Raw genomic sequence first — 17,845 nt, 5'->3', positions numbered from 1 at the left:
CATGATAAACTTGTCGGAACAATGAATCGCAAAATTTAAAACTGCAACATTACTACTAATGTCTGAGTAATACAAGTCAATTATACAAACTCCTCTCGATTAACTTCTATTCTTAAGTAGTTGTATATCCAATAAATAGAGGAGTTGAGAATTTTGGAGAGCATCCAAAATTCTCATTCAGTAGAGAGGCATCGAGTATAATATACTAAGACGAGCCGGTAGGCATGAACCATATTGGAGGAGTGGCATCATGAAGTGGGAAATCATGATCACCCAAGTCGAAGGACTCAATGGATCTACCTGTCATATTGTAGATACCCATATCCAATCTCCCCTCCTCCTGTTGTTGGGGCGGGAGTGGGAGTTGGTGTTGTTCGTCAAATACCATCATCCGACTGTCACGATCATGGGTGAAATAGATGCTATTGCTTTTACAATTGGGAAAATCAGATGCAGAGAGTGAGACTGAAAAGTGATCACCAACAAATAATGCACGATCACCCAAGTCATCCAATTCCATCCACTCCTTAACTCCGAAATCAAACTTGTAGACTTGGAAACTTACAGTTTGAGGACAAAAATCAGTAATAGAACGAGTCTCATAACGGCAAATGAGCAAAAGGTCTCCTAATGATTCCACCAAGTACAACAAGCCGTCCCGACCCCAACAATAATAATTTGGTGGTGCAGCGATATGTATCACACTTGGCGCAACAGACTCAATTTCAACCATGACAAGTGATCCATCCTCACAGATGGCGAAAATATGAGTTTGAAAGAGAGTTAGAAATTTGAAAGCAGCTGCTGCTGCTGCCGCCACCATTACCCACGAATCATCTCCTGGTCTAACAAAGGCCAAATCAGAACCCCTGGGCCCACAAATTGCTACAACCAGTGGAACAATGTCATCATCATCATCTCCACCACCCATTTGATCACTTGGAAATGAGGTGGTGTTGAAAACGAAGAGTTTGTGTATGGAACATTCGTATGGAAGATTGATATGGAGTCGGGTGATGGGATTCAAGAGATGGATTTGGATTTGGTGACCACCACCACCACCACCACCACCACCAATGCTGACAAGCCATCCACAAGCAGACCCCCACCACCGCCTAGCTTGGGGCACTAGTGATAATTGAAGGCGCTTCTTCTTCAAGAAACTAAAGAAAGTTGCAGCGGCGTTGTTGTTGTTTCCTCCATGTGATGATGATGAGAGCATGAGCCATGGAAATTGAAGACATTTTTGTCTCCAATTTTTGGTCCAATAAACAGATCGCCATGACTGACAAACCCCTGAAAATGAAAGAAAATCTTCCACCACATTTAATCGGTTCGCAATCGTTGAAATCAGATCATAAGGAAGCTGAGACCAGTCCATATCGGCCATGTCTGATCCAAACACACAAAATTAAAAAATCAATCAATCAATTAGGTATTACTACTAACTAAATGCAAAATTATGATGTAAAAAAGATTTTTACCCGGATGGAAGGAAGCTATGTATCGCTAATTTTCTCTTTTCACACTTATTTCAGACATTATGCCACTCTCTTCTCTCTACCTTATATGCTACGACTCCTTTGTCATTTTAAAAAGCAAATCTCTAGTATTTCTTAAGAGCTAAGGAGGTGTATTATTCAAGTGTGTTATAAAGTAATAGACTTTTGGTGAGGTGCTTTTTGGTACAACCAATTTGATGTTGGACCTCATCCAATACACTGGTTGGTTATATTTGTTCATTTATTTATGTATTTTTCAAAACTAAAAATTGGGGTGGAGAGGGGGTGAATTTTAATGCGACTTTATTTTTAGAGCCTTTAAATTTCTGTGTCACTTTTTGGTCCCTTGGAAGGAGCATGATGCAAGAATTTACAGTGCGTTTCGAGTGTTCATAAAACTAGAGAGATCAAATTCTGAAGGTGTCCTTAGTGGAAAGTAACTGATTGTTGGAAATATGTATCATTTTTTTATATTTTTTTCTTTTTGTTAGAGGCCTTTAATTTCACTTGTTACCGTTATCTTATTCTACTGCCATTTGTTTATATGCTCGAAAGACAATTAAGGTTGGAAAATCCAGAGGTGCAAAAGGTGGTTCATCATTATTCCAATCTTCTTTGAGTGTTTTCCCTGTTACTTGAACTGCTTGACAAGAGTCCTCTTGAATTTATATGCTCCTAATCGTTGTAGGCAGTTCCGAAGAAACAAAGAAAGAAACAGTTTTAGTAAATTTTGGGACTTTTTGGTTATTTTTTCTTAAATGTTTTCCATGTCTTGAAAAGTATATAATTCTTTTCTAATTAAAAAAAAAAAAAAAATCCTGATGAAATATGGTTTTATTAAACGTGAAACAAAGGGATTAGCCTTTCAATTGCAACACCAATTGTAATTTGTAGAGATTTGCAATTAGTTTGGAATTTGGTCATAGGTGTCCATAGTAGGTTATAAATAATTGCGCAGAGATCTGACGTGTACTGATTTAGGTGAATGTTTGGAATGAGGTTTATAGAGAAGACATGAATGTTATGAAAGTTGTATGTATGTATGTATGTATGTATGTATTGTAACACCTACTTTTGAGTTTTTATTTTAATACATTCGCATTTAGTAGTATAAAGGTTATTGAGGTGTTTTTATATTCAAGGTGTATAATGAATGTTGTGGTTGGTGGCCGGTATTATTATGCTTGTTAGGAACTCAGGACACACAGAATAGTAGTGAGTTGTATTGAACTATTGATTGAGTAGAAAAACATACCACAAACTGTGTCCAAACATAGAAATGCAAAATTTTAAACTCTTAAAAGCTCTATATAATATAATACAATATAATATATTAATAAAAAGATGAGTTGAGAAATGAATGCCGACTTTTATAAAGTGACCAAAAACATTCTTTTCTTTTTATGCAATTAACCAAAAACACCAAACTTCAATTCTTTGTCAACAAAAAGATATGAAAAAAAACCACCACCAAACTCTTTCGTTGGCCTTGGTACCCGTAGGTAGCTTTGGGTCAGCTTTTCGCTCCCCGAAAAAAAGCCCAGAACGTACTGATATGGCTCGCTCTCTCATCTACAAGAGAGGAGCAAACCATGTTCCAACCAAGCAAAACTGGAACAACATAATAATAAATTAAAACACCTAAAATAGCAAAACAAAAATACATAGTAAAAATTCCGATGGAAATGTAAGTTGAGTGTTCAGCAGCAACAGAAACAGCATAACAAGAACCACAGTAGATATTCAACCTACTACAATTCAACTGATACTAACTGTATATAAATAAAAATATAGCAATGGATCCTTGGCTGGTGAGCATTGGAAGACCTGACCCCAAATTCATCCCAAGGGGAAGGAATGAATGACCATAATCCTTAATCAAGCAATTCTGAAACTGAGTTCTTCCTAAAACCATCAACCTGCGACAATAGTCCTGTAAATGTTCTATTAGCATATACATTATCCGCCTTCATCCTCTCTCTAATGCCATAGGCTGGAGCTTTGGCATTTATATAAGCCTGGATCAAGACTAGGTACTGCCGAGGACGACCGACATACCCAGACTGTTTCATCCTGTGAAGCATTTTCTCAGAATTATGTATATCACCCCTCTTTGCATAATGGTCCATAACAGCCATATAAGAACTAAACAATGGATTCTTCTGGTTCTGCTGAGCAGCCTTCTGCAAAATGGAGTCTGCCTTTTCCACCTCTCCTGCTTCCACATAAAGCTTCACAAGCGCATCCCAAGTCAATGGCCCAATTCGGCATCCATTATCTGCCATCTGCTTTACAAGATCCTTCCCCTTGACCAACATCTTATTATTTGCATAGACTTTCATGAGTGCAGAATATTGCCTCGAGGATAGTTTCTTCCACGTTTTTGACATCTTGTCAAAGACTGCTTCTGCTTCTTCAATTTTCTTTAATTTCCCCCAAGCTTCAATGGCAGCCATGCACTCATCAGGCCGGAGATTAGACTCGCAAAACTTCCAAACTCTTCCCACTTCATCAGCCTTTCCGAGGGCTGCATAAAGAGGAAGTAAAGATCGGCAAGCCAAGCGATTCTCTTTTAAGCTGCCTCCTTCCATCTCTTTCAAAAGAGCCTCAGCTTTTACTTTCAGCCCACCAGAGATATAATGCCTAGCCAAGATCGACTGTATGTTGATGTCCGGTTCTAATCCTTCAGACTTCATGGTCTCAACAATTTCCTCCATCCCAGTTATGTCATTAGACAGGCCTTTGGTATCTATCAATATTTTGTAAGTGAAGAGCGTGGGCTTCACATCTTCTTTCTCCATCAATAACAGTACATCGGCTATTTTCTTCTTATCAAACCTCTTATATAGGAGGAGCAACTGGTTGCAAGAAAAGGATGTAACTGGGAATTCTAGGTCCTTCATTTTGTTGAAAATTTCCTCTGCTTTCTTCACATTATTGGCAACAACACAATTAGCCAACAGAGTTCGGTACATTAGTTCCCCTCTGAAGGATTCTGGGATCTTCTCAATATAGTTTTCTGCCTTTTGAAGACCACGTGCCTTGGCAATCAAATCAAGACGAGAAGCATAATCTCTTTCAACAAAATCTAGCCGCTTAGTTGACTCCAACCACTCTGAGAGCTGCAAAACCACATAAATAGAATTTAAAAAACAGAAAATGTCAAAAGTACAAAATTGAGCCTTCAATTGACAGAGACTAAGCAAACATGATATAGATATACTCAGCCACTAATAAAAATGCTCGACTTATTTTTTACCCAAAAAATATGCTGGACTTCTTATTTCAATATCTATGCCAGAAGTCAGAACAAGATAAAGCAGAAATGACCACACTTGTGAATTCATATATCTCTTATGATAAAACTTCTGGTTTGTTATAAAGGACCAGCGAGATAGAGAAGCCAAATCAGGGTGATACATGCCAATGGAAAACGCCGTGATGAATGCATTAAGACTAAATATCTTTTCTACAATCCTAATAGTGGACCTAATTGATAAGAAATCAAACAAATAATAATAGGATTGTTAGAATTAATGGCACAGAATACATGCCTTCAAATCTTCTCAGAGTAATTATGATCCAGTAGCAAACAGAATGCAGCCACAAAATTATTGCTTGAACGATGACAAACTTTTGCCTTTGCCAATTGAAGGAAACCAGAAGCAGACAGCTATACATTTGGATGTAAGGAGTTATAGGAAAATGAGAGAGAGTGAGAAGAGAGCGCTTCCCTCAGTTTTGGTTTAAAAATAGTTTTAATTTCACTTAACACCCCTGTGCTATCATTTTGTGGCATATAACCCCTAAACTATGTTTTTGGCAGAAACTACCTTTTACTATCAAAAAAACTGCACCTTACCCCCTTGACGTTATTTGTCGGTTAAATAAGAATGTGAAATGACTTTATTGTCCATTTTTAAGAGAAATATGTTATTAAATGAAAATACGTCAAAATGGACAATAAGTCGGCAATGCAATGTTTTTGATAATCAGGGGTTATCTGCCAAATACATAGTTCAAGGGGGTTATGCCACAAAATGATAGTACAGGGCGGTTAAGTGCAATTAAGCCTTAAAAATAAGGAGAGAAATGAAAGGAATAGGAGGAAAACGAGTTTTGCAACCTTTCAAATAGTAATTTTTCTATTCTTCTAAAAGTGATAGGGATTGGAAGCTAAGAAGCATAGACACTTTTAGGATGCAGTCGTGTCTGTTTCAGACATGAGTCAGGCACTAAGACACTGCAAGACGTGTTCAAAACATATTGGATGTGTCCACATTTAAAGATAAAATTCCTAATTTCAAATACATGGCAGATACAATTATGAGAGGGAAAAAAAAAACATATGACAGATACTTCTTGGAGATGCGCTGCCATTCGACCAATAAACTTTGCAGGTTGGAAATGACTAACATAAAACAAATTTAATTGTAAGAATATTCATATTAAAGAGGGTTAAAATCATAAACCCCCACTAGTTTTATATATGTGTCATAACATCCCAATCTAAATTAAATAAAATAAAAAACCCTACACTTTAAAAAGTGGTCACATTGCCCCAATATCCGTGTCCGACTCGTTAATTAAGTTTTTAAAATGACAAAGTTGCCCTAACTATTTAATGATAAATTAAAAGCTGCTCATCATTATTTTAAAATTATAAAAATACCCATTAACTGATGACCATCCTCTTCCTCTTGACCCCCTCTCTCTCTAAAACTATCATATTTCTCTCTCTAAAACCAGAGCCATCATTGCTCTGATTCGGACTATGATTGTGCTTTTTAAAACCAATGTTTACACACACCCAGTTAGTAATGGAACTTTCATTATATGATTTCATTGAATGATATGAAGTCCATTCACCGTCCTCACCAGTAGCCACCACCCAAACCCAATATAGCAACAGCAGACTCCACCACCAACAACACCCAAACCAATCACCATATCAGAGCCCAACAACTTGTACCAACAACCTCACCAATAGCAGCACCAGCAATGGATTCCACCACCACCACCACCAACACCAAAACTCATAACCAACAACCTCTGTTCAATAAACCCGCCCCCCGTTCTTTGCCAAATCCCTGATCTCCGTGGCAAATTTCCCCACGGCCACCGCCGCACCTCTCTGTAATGCCTCCCCTTCAGCTGCGCAGCCACAAATATATCCGTTGATACGGCGATCTCCTCGCAGTTGATAGCATCACAGAGGACGTTGTAAACCACCATGTCCTCGAACGAGCTGCTACCCAAGCTAATACTCCGGCAATAAGCCACCGAAGTTTCGCCGGAGTATGTAGCTAGAGCTTCGAATTTGTCGACCAGGAGACGATGTATAGACTTGAGGAGGGCAAAATCGGAATCAAAGTCATCGTGTGGCAGAACGAATTTACTGCAAAATAAAGATAAAGACCCCGAGAGGCAGGGTCTGATGCAATTTGCTTCTTCTGTAATGATCTCTGGAATATGCAAAATATGGTTTTTGTTTTTCCCAATCAACAAAATTCAGATTCAAGGACTCAATTTGTTTCATGGGATAGATATATATATATATATATATATATATATATATATATATATATGTATATGTATGTATATGTATATGTATGTATATCAGTATATGTATGAACATCTAGAGAGAGAGAGAAACAATTTTTTAGAGGTCTGAATCTGCAAATTGTGGGGATGGGGTTTTTGGTCACGTGACTTATTTGAGGAGAGAAAGGGACGACCATTCGGGTGATAATGGAAGGTTTAAATCGTCATTAACAATAATAATTTTTAATTTCTTTTTTTTTTTTTAATAAGTAATAATAATTTTTAGTTTTTTTTTTATAAGAATAATATTTTTTTTTTTTTGATAAATAAAAGAATATTATTAAAAGACGCTCAAGAGGGGAGCGAAACCCAAGGAAATATTAAGAATAATAATTTTTAGTTTTAAATTTAACAATAAATAGTTAGGGTAATTTTGTCATTTCACAACTCAATTAACGGGTCGGACACGGATATGGGGGCAAAATGATGGGTTTCGTTAGTTGAGGGGTTTTTTTAATTCAGATTGGGGTGTTATGAAACATATTCAATATTTGAAAGTAGATATTTGAAAGTAGTGGGGGTTTTATAATTTTAACCCTATTAAAGATTTATACAAAATTTAGATACAAGAAACAAACCCAAGGACCACCGGAATCTGTAAAGGCCTAAGTTTCTGCAGCAAAACCAGTTCAAATCCCCACATAATGAGAAGTAATCTACCCACTGGAATATGTAAAAGGCTAACTTCTCTGCTGCCAAACTAGTTCAAAGCCCCTAGTACTAAGAAGTAATCTACTAATTTGCAAGTAATTTTTTCATCACTTCGATATCTCGTGTCACTAAAGCAGATGAAGCACCAAGATAATATGGAGTATTAAAAAGTAAAGAAGAAACATAAGATGTGGACCATGTGGCTTTATATGAAGTGAATGGCACAAACTGCAAGTAGATTAAATTTAAAAAGTTTTGGATCATTTAGGGCTGAAAATAGTAGAGATGTAAATGTAATAATATGCATGTAGTGGACAGATAATGTGACAGAACTTCCATTACAACAACCAATGTACCATTCCTCTGTTTGTTCTCCAATTTCAGTAGCCAAAAATTTTATTCAACTGGGAAACGCTAACGTAACTGATCTCTTCTTCTAAAAAATATGAGAGATTTTCTCCAAATATTTCAAAACTCTTGCCTGAACTGCATAGGTTAACATGCAGAGTAACTAAGACTCTTTATCAGTGTTAGAATGTAATTATATATATAGTTGGGGTTATTCTGTAATTCTCTATAATATGTGAGGTTAGTGTGTAATTAGGTAACCCTTACTCTTTATATATGCCCCTTATGTATTAGGGCATATAATATATATTATTGTAATCAGAAGAAGAAAAGGGGCTGCGCCTCCATTGTTTTCTCTCTCTCTGTCTTTAGATTCTACATGGTATCAAATGATCTGCCATTGTGGGTGTGATTGCTTGGAGAGTTGCAGAGGCTTTAGAGTTCCCATCTGCGAATTTGCTTGGCAAGTTACAAAGCTTCCATCCGTAAAGCTTCAACGGTCTTTCGCCAGTTTGTTTTTGTCGGTCGGGTCGCGATCGCGAACTCTGTCTTCTCTCCTTTACAGCTTGCCGTCCGTGCCTGATTTGTGGTAGGCGGTCGATTTGTGGCCTTTGCCATCACCCGTCGCGTTGCAGAATTGCTCGCTTCTTGTGAATCTGTTCGTTGGTCGGTGGTTTTCTTTTCTGGCCGGGAGTTGCTGAGCTCCGTAAAGAAAACAAAGTCGTTGTGGGGTGTTTGGCAACTGGCATGTGTTGTCCAAACCCAGTTTATCCTATTCTGAACGAGTGTCCAACTACACCGGATCCGTATACGACACGGTTATCCAAATTTGGCCCGAATACCCGAAACCAGTTTCGGCCCGAACACCTGAATCCAGATTCGACCCAAATACCTGAATCCATATTCGAGCTTGTCTTCTTCAGGTTTGATAATTTTTTTTGGGTTAGCTTCTCTTCTCCTCTTCTGGAGTCCTGGTTCGGTATGGCACCACTGCTGACTTGCTCTCTTCCTCGGCTTCTCTCAATTTTCCCATGACCTCAGTAAAGCTCAATGGCAAGAATTATGTCTTATGGGCCAAGTCAGTCGCCACTTTCCCGAAAGCCAAAGGCTTTGGCAACCATTTAGTTAAGGATACACCTAAAGAGAGTGATGTTGATTTCGCTTCATGGGAACAACGAGATGCTCAAATTATTTCTTTAATGTTGAATTGTACTAAACCTCATATTAGCTCCAACTTATTGTATTTTGACACTGCCAAGGACATTTGGAATCGTCTGCAACAGTTGTATTCAGTTGTATTCGGGTACTGGTAATATCACCAGAATTTATGAGTCATGTAAACAATACTTTGATCTTCAGCAGGGTACCCCGAGTCTTGAGGAATACTTCTCACGGGCCATGGGAATTTGTGAAGAAGTGAATCTGTATCAGCCCATCACCTCTGATGTGAAGAGTATGCAACAACAACATGAGGATTTTAATGTTGTCCGTGTTCTCACCGGGTTGTCACCAGAGTATGAACCTGTTCGAGCGCAGATTTTGGGTAGTTCTACACTTCCCTCTCTTCCTGATATGTTTTCCAAACTTCAGCATACTACTCTATCCAGTGGAGCTTCAGGTGGTACTTCAAGCGATGTTCCTGCTCCTCCTAGCAGTGAACATTCTGCTTTGGTTGTCTCCCAGAGTGGCTTTCAATCTTCTCGTGGAGGTGGTGGTCGTTTTACCTGTGGCTGTGGTCGTGGTCGTGGAAGAGGTAGAGACTCCAAAATCTGTACTTACAGTGGTCTTACTAATCACACGGTCAATTACTGTTGGAGTCTTCATGGGAAACCGCCGCCTTCTACCTTTACACATCAAGTGACCTCTATTGAAGGGGATTCTTCTTTCTCTACGACACTAACTGCTTCACACTTGGCTATTGAGCCTTCCATGGTCACGATTCCCCGCGATGAGTATGCTCAGCTTATGACTCAACAACGGACTTCTACCCCATCTTCCATGGTTTCATTTGCCAATCCCAGTCCGGTAGTGCACCTGCATGTCTCTTGTCCTCCCGTTCGAATCCTTGGATTATTGACTCTGGAGCATTTGATCACATGACTAGTAGCTATCATCTCTTATCTGATTTTCATTCTACTCCATCTCAAAATGTTACTCTTGCTAATGGCTCATCCAATAAAGTTTCAGGTTTGGGAACCACTCATCTCACATCTTCTTTGTATCTCTCCTCTGTCTTGTATGTTCCTCAATTTCCTTTTAATTTGCTGTTTATTAGTAAAATTACTAAATCTCTTCATTGCTCCGTTACATTTTATCCCACATGTTGTATTTTTCAGGATCTCGCAACGAAGAAGAAGATTGGTACGGGACATGAAGTTGGTGGCTTGTATTACCTTGATTTTGACCCATCTCCCACGGCTCTTCAGTCGTCCTTGTCTTCCTTCCAGTGGCACTGTCGTCTTGGCTACCCATCATTATCCGTTTTGCAACATCAAGTCCCCGATCTTAGTCGTGTTGAGTCTTTGTCTTGTGAAGCATGTCAGTTTAGCAAGCATTGCCGTGTGTCCTTCAAACCTAGAGTTCATATTCGTGTTGCAAGTCCTTTTGAATTGGTTCATTCCGATGTATGGGGGATTTAGTTATTTTGTGACATTTGTTGATGATGATTCTCGTATGACTTGGTTGTTTTTAATGAAAAATCGTTCTGAGCTATTCTCTATTTTTCAAATATTTCGAAACGAAATAAAAACTCAATTTGAGTGTTCCATTAAAGTTTTACGTTATGACAATGCCAAAGAATATTTCTCGGACCCTTCTACGACCTATTTTCAAGCTAAAGGCATCATTCATCAATCATCTTGCACTTATACTCCTCAACAAAACGGAGTAGCTAAACGTAAAAAATCGTCATCTCTTGGAAGTGTGTCGTGCCCTTTTATTCCATATGCATGTTCCCAAACGATTTTGGAGTGATGTTATTCTTATGGCCTATCATCTTATAAATCGGATGCCCTCGTAGGTGTTCCAAGGAAAATCTCCTCATTCTGTCTTATTTCCAGATTCACCGTCGTTTAATCTTCCTCCTCGAGTCTTTGGGTGTGTTTGTTATGTCCATAACCTTGGACCCGGTCTTGACAAACTCGACTTTCGTGTCACTAAGTGTGTTTTTCTTGGGTATTCTCGCACTTAGAAGGGTTATCATTGCTACAATTCTCATTTTCATCGATATTTCACTAGCGTAGATGTCACTTTTTCAAAGTCTACCCCATATTTTTCTGATTCTAGTCGTCCTTTTGCTATTACTCCTAAGCCACCTTTGCCACCTCTTCCCTCTCTATTCCCTACTCCCGCTCCTCCACGCTCTGTTGTCCCATTCCAGGTTTATACTCGGTGCCCCCGACCGCCTACTTCGCTCCCTCCATCTTCTTCGGAGTCATTCGATCCGACACCACCTCCTATATCTGATGATTTGCCTATTGCTCTCCGTAAGGCTCCACGGTCATGTGTTACTGCACATCCCATTTCCAACTTTGTCTCTTTTTGATAAGTTTCATCCTCTTTCTCATGTTTTTTTTATCCAAAGTGTCGGCTACTTTTGTTCCTAAGACTTTGCAGGATGCTCTCTCTAATTCGGATTGGTGCTAAGCCATGGTAGATGTAATGGATGCCCTTCACCGTAATCAGACACGGGATCTTGTTTCCTTACTTCCGGGCTCTAAAACGGTTGGTTGTAAGTGGGTCTACACTGTTAAATACCATCATGATGGGTCTATTGAACGGTTGAAGGCTCGTCTTGTGGCAAAATGGTACACTTAGACCTATGGCATTGACTGAGACATTTTCTCCTGTTGCTAAGATCTCTTCTATCCGAGTCCTCATCTCCATTGCTGCCAATTGCAACTGGCTGTTGTTTCAATTAGATGTAAAAGATGCCTTCTTACATGGATACTTAACTGAAGAAGTTTATATGGAGCAACCGGGGAGTATCGCCATACTGTTTGTCGTCTTAGGAAGGCCCAATATGGTTTGAAACAATCTCCAAGGGTTTGGTTCAAAAAATTCTCTGAGGCTATATTAGCATTTGGTCTTAACAGATGCCAGACAGATCAATCGGTATTTCACCAGCACACCAATGTTGGCTTCATTCTTCTTGTGGTGTATGTGGACGTTATTGTGATTACAGGCAATGATTCTGAAGGCATTGTTAAGTTGAAATTGTTTCTGCAAAATCGGTTTCACACTAAGGACTTGGGTAAACTTAGATATTTCTTGGGTATTGAAGTTGCTAGATCCAAGAAAGGTACAAGTTTGTCTCAAAGAAAATATGTGTTGGACTTATTAGAAGAAACAGGTATGTTGGGTAGTCGTCCCACTGATACTCCTATGGATCCAAATACAAAACTCTTGTCTGATGAGGGTGATATATTTGACGAGCCTGGTAGATATCGATGTTAGTTGGGAAATTAATTTATTTCACTATCACCCGACCAGCCATTTCATATGCAGTTAGTGTCGTAAGTCAGTTCATGGGAGCTCCTAGAGTACCACATTGGAATGTTGTCCTACGAATTGTTCGATACCTCAAGCAAGCTCCGGGATTTGGGTTGCTATACAAGTCGAATGGTCATCTCAGTGTCGAAGGTTTTACAGATGCTGACTGGGTTGGATCCCCCTGAGACAGGAGGTCTACTACAAGTTTTTGCACATTTGTAGGAGGGAATCTTGTTGCATGGAGAAGTAAGAAACAAACAGTGGTAGCTCGGTCCAGTGCTGAAACTAAGTACAGGGCAATGGCTCATACCACTAGTGAGTTGACATGGATACAACATTTTCTGGAGGAACTTGGGTTGACAATCAAATCTCCTATTCCATTGTTCTGTGATAACGAAGCAGCCATTCACATTGCATCCAATCCTGTGTTTCATGAGAGGACCAAATATATTGAAGTTGATTGTCACTTCATTCGAGAGAAGATACTGACTGGGAATATCATTACTCCATTTGTGAAGTCTAAAGACCAACTAGCTGGTATGTTTACTAAAGCTCTAGGTCATCACAGATTGACGATTATTTGTGCCAAGCTAGGATTATATGATATATATTCTCTAGCTTGAGGGGGAGTGTTAGAATGTAATTATATATATAGTTGGGGTAATTCTGTAATTCTCTATAATATGTGAGGTTAGTGTGTAAATAGTTTAACTCTTACTCTTATATATATGCCCCTTATGTATTAGGGCATATAATATATATTATTGTAATCAGCAGAAGAAAAGGGGCTGCGCCTCCATTGTTTTCTCTCTTTGTGTCTTTAGATTCTACTATCACTAAGCAACCACATTGCATGAAGTAATGGCTGAGATGAAAAGAACTGCACGTCTTAAGCTTCAATAGTTGCATCAGGCCCATAGAGAGGAATATTTTAGAGAACATTTAACAAAAATAAATAACAAAAATGCAAAAAATATCAGGAAAACCTGAACACTTTGGATTAAGGTTTTATTGACTTGTATCCAAACAACCAAGCTATGCTTTTAATGGGAATGCTAGATGTAGCATATGGTCGCTTGTGCTGAAAATGAAAAAGAAATGGTTCTTTGGTAAAACCTTTTTCACATGTTTTTACTTTTATATAGTTTCCCCAACTTTGTCAGAGTTTTGCTGAAATATATTTAGAAGACAAAGATAATAAAAAATACAAAATGAAATTCTGCCTAGCACGTCAACAAAAGTACTTCCTAATAGAAAACTGTTTAATGAATATTGAAATTCCTAGCTTCAGGTTTTGCACATAGAAGATCAAGGATGCATGCACAATTAAATTAAGCATATGTAAGGAAAAAATCAAGTCAAAAAAAAAACACCTGCAACGCCCTCCCATACATCCGACGCTTCCTAAGGTTGAGCATAGCCAGCCATACCTCTGCCCGGGTCAAATTTGCTTCTTCAACCCACTTATCCAAAGCATTATGAACAGACAAACCTGGAGCATCCAAGATAGCCTTCAACATTGACGACTGAACTCTTTCTTTTTTTCTTGGTGACTTTTTCTGAGTTACATCGGTCTCAGAATCCAATAATTCCCCATTACCATCACCATCCTCTCCAAAGAGCTCAGCTTCAGAAAGTAATTCATCTTCATTTTCATCCTCTGCATTTTTATTTTGAATTGCTTCGCCACTTGCTGAAGTTTCAAGCTCAGAAAATCCATCCTCCAAGTCATCATCTTCCTCTCCGCTGCTTTTTGCACCAGCTTGCGAAGAAAAACTAAATCTTCCCAGAAAGAATTTTGGAGAATCATATGCTGTGTTGTAGAACCTCTTTAAGAATAGGGATCTATTGGCCTTTACTTGGGGTAACTCACCAATACCAACCTTGTTATCTAAATTACAAACTGTAATTTCTAAATTAGTAAAGCCAGCTTGAGAAGTTCCAATGCTAAATCCTCGGTTCCTGAAAACATAAATGATAATAAAACAAACAGAAGTTCAAAATAATTGAGGAAAGAAGTTCCCAATTGATTAATGGTGTCCATGAACCTTTTGGGGCAGAATTATACCAACCAAAAAAAAAATTGGAAAAAATACAGATATTTTGAATACAGAAAAAATTATGGTATGAAATAAATGCCTATATATTCTAAGGACTCCATAGAGTAGTTCAAGTCTCAATAGTCTTGAACCATTGTTAACCAGTCCAACAGTTTATAATAGCCAGAAAAAATGCAAAACTTTTTAACATATCATTATCCTTTCACGAAAGTATTACTGATTCCACATCAAAAAATATATATCCTTTATAACAATCAATAGGACGAATCTTGAATCATTTGTTCACCAGTCTAACAGGTTACAATAGCCAGAAAAACTGCAAACCTTTTTAAATATCATAATCCTTTCAAAGGTACTAATGATTCCGCCTCAAATATACATACATATATATATATATATATATATATATATATATATATATATTGTTGCACCCTAATTTTCCCTACAACACCCTCGTATGAAGAATGTATGTGTAAAAGATGTGAATGAGGGTGTTATTGAGAAAATACGACTTTAAATGCGACACAATGTAAATAGGGCCTAAAGAATGGAGTCACCACCTAACATCGAGTTTTGGTGTGCTAGGTTACCTAAAGTATGTGATAATGAATTGAATGCATAGCCCAGTGTAATGGCAAACATATGGTCTAACGAACTAGATGATTGAATTCGGAGGTCTTTCATGTGATTCTCTAAGTGTGTGTATGTAAATGCATGTAGAACCTTATTAGAGATTCTTGGTTACTTTACCCTTATTGAAATGAGATTAGACCTATTATGAAGAACTAAACTCATATCTTCTAGGCACAATGCATGTGATCCATTATCCTAAGACTTGACTCAAACAATATGAACTAACCTACTCCAAGAATAACCTAAGTGCTACATGCGAGAGAATGAAAAATGCAACTAATACTAAATGAAATTGAAACAAACCTAAATTGTTTGATTGATTGAATCGAACCAAAGGGCGGTCTTAGGCTAACTACATATCATTCATTTGAAAAGAAAAGAATCAGATCCAACGTAGTTCGGAAAAAATATATGATTTGACATAAGAGTACTCTAAGTTGATTTCAACAAGATTTTGATTTGAGAAATTATTACTTGAAAGCTCTGAAAATAATTTTTTTTAAATGTAAAATTGATGTGAGGAGATGATAAATTTCCACCTTTGAGGTGGATGTGGAATCTTTGGAACCCCTTGATTGCACCCATTTATGAACTTTATGAAGCCCAAATGATGAAAAATGGCTGAAATAGAAGGTGGGGCAAAATGTGGTGTCTACATATATTATAAATATCATAATAAATAAAATCATTCGTGAGTCCATGAAAGGAAGAATGATGAGATAATGGTCATCAACACTAAAGCAGCACAAACTAAAAGCCAGCATCAGTTTACAATCAAATGTATCTTTGTCAAATAATCTTAGGAGCAGCCATTATGATACCAGGACTACATATTCAATTCAACTTACAAAATTTAAAACAGAACATTTAATGATGAAAACAAGTGGAAATTTGAGCACTGTCTTTTCTGTTCACTTATACCCCAAAACTGGATGAAATCTAATTCTCTCTATTTTTGACCTCTCTTACTCATACAGTTTCATTTCTTGTGTGTATATCCACCATGGATGTACAAATTTTTGTTATTAATATTAATATACTAATTAAATATGAGGCTACTAAAATTTGTCATACTACAAACATTTGTTAAAAATAAAAATGAACTAATGACCCCTTTGAATTCACTAAGGGGATGCTGTACAAAAATACAAACAAATAAATGGTGAAGAAAATTATTTTGATAAACAAGTGATTTTTGAAATTTGAAATGAAATTAAAGGCCAGACGAAAGAAAAAGCACACTGAAAACAAAAAGAAAAGAAGTTTCTGAAAATAAGACGAAAGAAAACACAAAATGGAACCTAATAGAGTAATAGACGCTTATTAGCTTCTACGACATGAACTAATCATTATGACATTAACAGACAATAACATAGAGAGACTAATACAGACGAACCCATGGTCATAGAATCATCACCTAAAATCTGTTAGGCTGCTGAGAAGTGGTAGGAAAATAAAAGGAAATATAAAATCTAATATCAGATTTATTAATGGTTAGTATTCAATAATACATACATACATACATATATATATATATATATATAAACCCACTATTCAACTGTGACCAGGCCAACCATTTGGCCTAGTTAATTTGAGTTTTCTTCTTCTTCTTTTTTATCAGAAAGCCACCATTTCCTCAGTAACCAGATAAAAAATTACAAATAATCAGCAGATCTATATTACTATAAACATTATAAAATATCGCAACAATTTCATCCATTTGAAAACGAAGATATAACAGGACAGAGAAATGTATGCACGTACAGACAAGTATACGTATAATATATATACATATACGTAGAGATAGTGTCTTACTTGAGAGGATTAGAGGCTCGGCGAAGCGCCCACATGGTGACTTCCAAGAGACTATCCGATAGGAAATAAACCCTAAAAGACTAGAGGAAATGATGACAGAAAACCTAGCAGCTTTCGACTCGGACTGTGCGAAAGTAGAAAAAAAAACCAAAACCCACCCTCTTAAACCCTAAACTAAAAAAAACTAAAAAAAACCCTAAACTATAAAAATATCAAATACAAAAATTAAAACAATTAATAAATAAATAAGAAAGAAAAACACTAAGTTCAATTTCAATTTAAAAATATCATAATGGATAAAATTTGCGAATTGAAATGACACCGCTTGTAGCACCATCGCACGTGCAGCAGATGCACCAACACTTTACTTAAAATAGAAAGATTGAGTGACTATCTCATGAATCATCATTTTACTTAAAATTCTTTTAATACATAATAATAATAATAATAATAATAATAATAATAATAATAAGGGTTAAATGTCACCCTGCTCACATATTAAATTAGTGGAAAAAAGAAAAGAAAAGAATAAAATCTTAACCTCCCCGGTTTGCCACAGTTAAAAAAGTCAAAAGCCAACTAATTAAAAAAATATAATACCAAGACTGCTCTTGACTAGTATAGATGAGACATATGAGGCCATTCGAGACCAACTAGAGCGATAACGTGAACTTGACTCTTTTTTTTATTTCATTTTTCATTGAGTTGGATGTTTTAATTGAGGCATATGATTGGTAAAGC

At 37.2% G+C, this 17,845-nt stretch overlaps 2 protein-coding genes across 2 annotated transcripts; both read right to left on the bottom strand.

Annotated features, from left to right (window-relative positions):
• Window positions 1–28: 28 nt before the first annotated feature.
• Window positions 29–1,691, bottom strand: LOC132290465 (F-box protein SKIP23-like). Its single transcript, XM_059790103.1, has 2 exons — window positions 1,485–1,691; window positions 29–1,392 (listed from the first exon to the last, which is right to left on the bottom strand). The coding sequence occupies exon 2, from the start codon at window positions 1,388–1,390 to the stop codon at window positions 206–208; it is 1,185 nt and encodes a 394-aa protein (XP_059646086.1). The 5' UTR covers window positions 1,391–1,392; window positions 1,485–1,691; the 3' UTR covers window positions 29–205.
• A 1,458-nt stretch (window positions 1,692–3,149) lies between these two features.
• On the bottom strand, window positions 3,150–17,337 carry LOC132290441 (pentatricopeptide repeat-containing protein At1g80270, mitochondrial-like). Its single transcript, XM_059790095.1, has 3 exons — window positions 17,105–17,337; window positions 13,970–14,558; window positions 3,150–4,624 (listed from the first exon to the last, which is right to left on the bottom strand). The coding sequence occupies exons 1-3, from the start codon at window positions 17,137–17,139 to the stop codon at window positions 3,377–3,379; spliced, it is 1,872 nt and encodes a 623-aa protein (XP_059646078.1). The 5' UTR covers window positions 17,140–17,337; the 3' UTR covers window positions 3,150–3,376.
• Between the last annotated feature and the right edge of the window lie 508 nt (window positions 17,338–17,845).

Source organism: Cornus florida, unplaced genomic scaffold (assembly GCF_030987335.1).
Source record: "Cornus florida cultivar Cherokee Brave unplaced genomic scaffold, ASM3098733v1 CherokeeBrave_3.0.0_Hap2_Chr02, whole genome shotgun sequence".
Lineage (NCBI taxonomy): Eukaryota > Viridiplantae > Streptophyta > Magnoliopsida > Cornales > Cornaceae > Cornus > Cornus florida.
The sequence above is the reverse complement of the archived record's forward strand: the minus strand, read 5'-3'. Positions and strand labels throughout refer to the sequence as shown.

Coding starts and splice junctions, on each gene's coding strand:
- LOC132290441 (XM_059790095.1), bottom strand. CDS start 17,139: ATGTGGGCGCTTCGCCGAGCCTCTAATCCTCTCAA. Junction 14,559..17,104: donor CGAGCCTCTAATCCTCTCAA/GTAAGACACTAT, acceptor TTATGTTTTCAG/GAACCGAGGATTTAGCATTG. Junction 4,625..13,969: donor TGTATGGGAGGGCGTTGCAG/GTGTTTTTTTTT, acceptor GTGGTTTTGCAG/CTCTCAGAGTGGTTGGAGTC.
- LOC132290465 (XM_059790103.1), bottom strand. CDS start 1,390: ATGGCCGATATGGACTGGTCTCAGCTTCCTTATGATCTGATTTCAACG.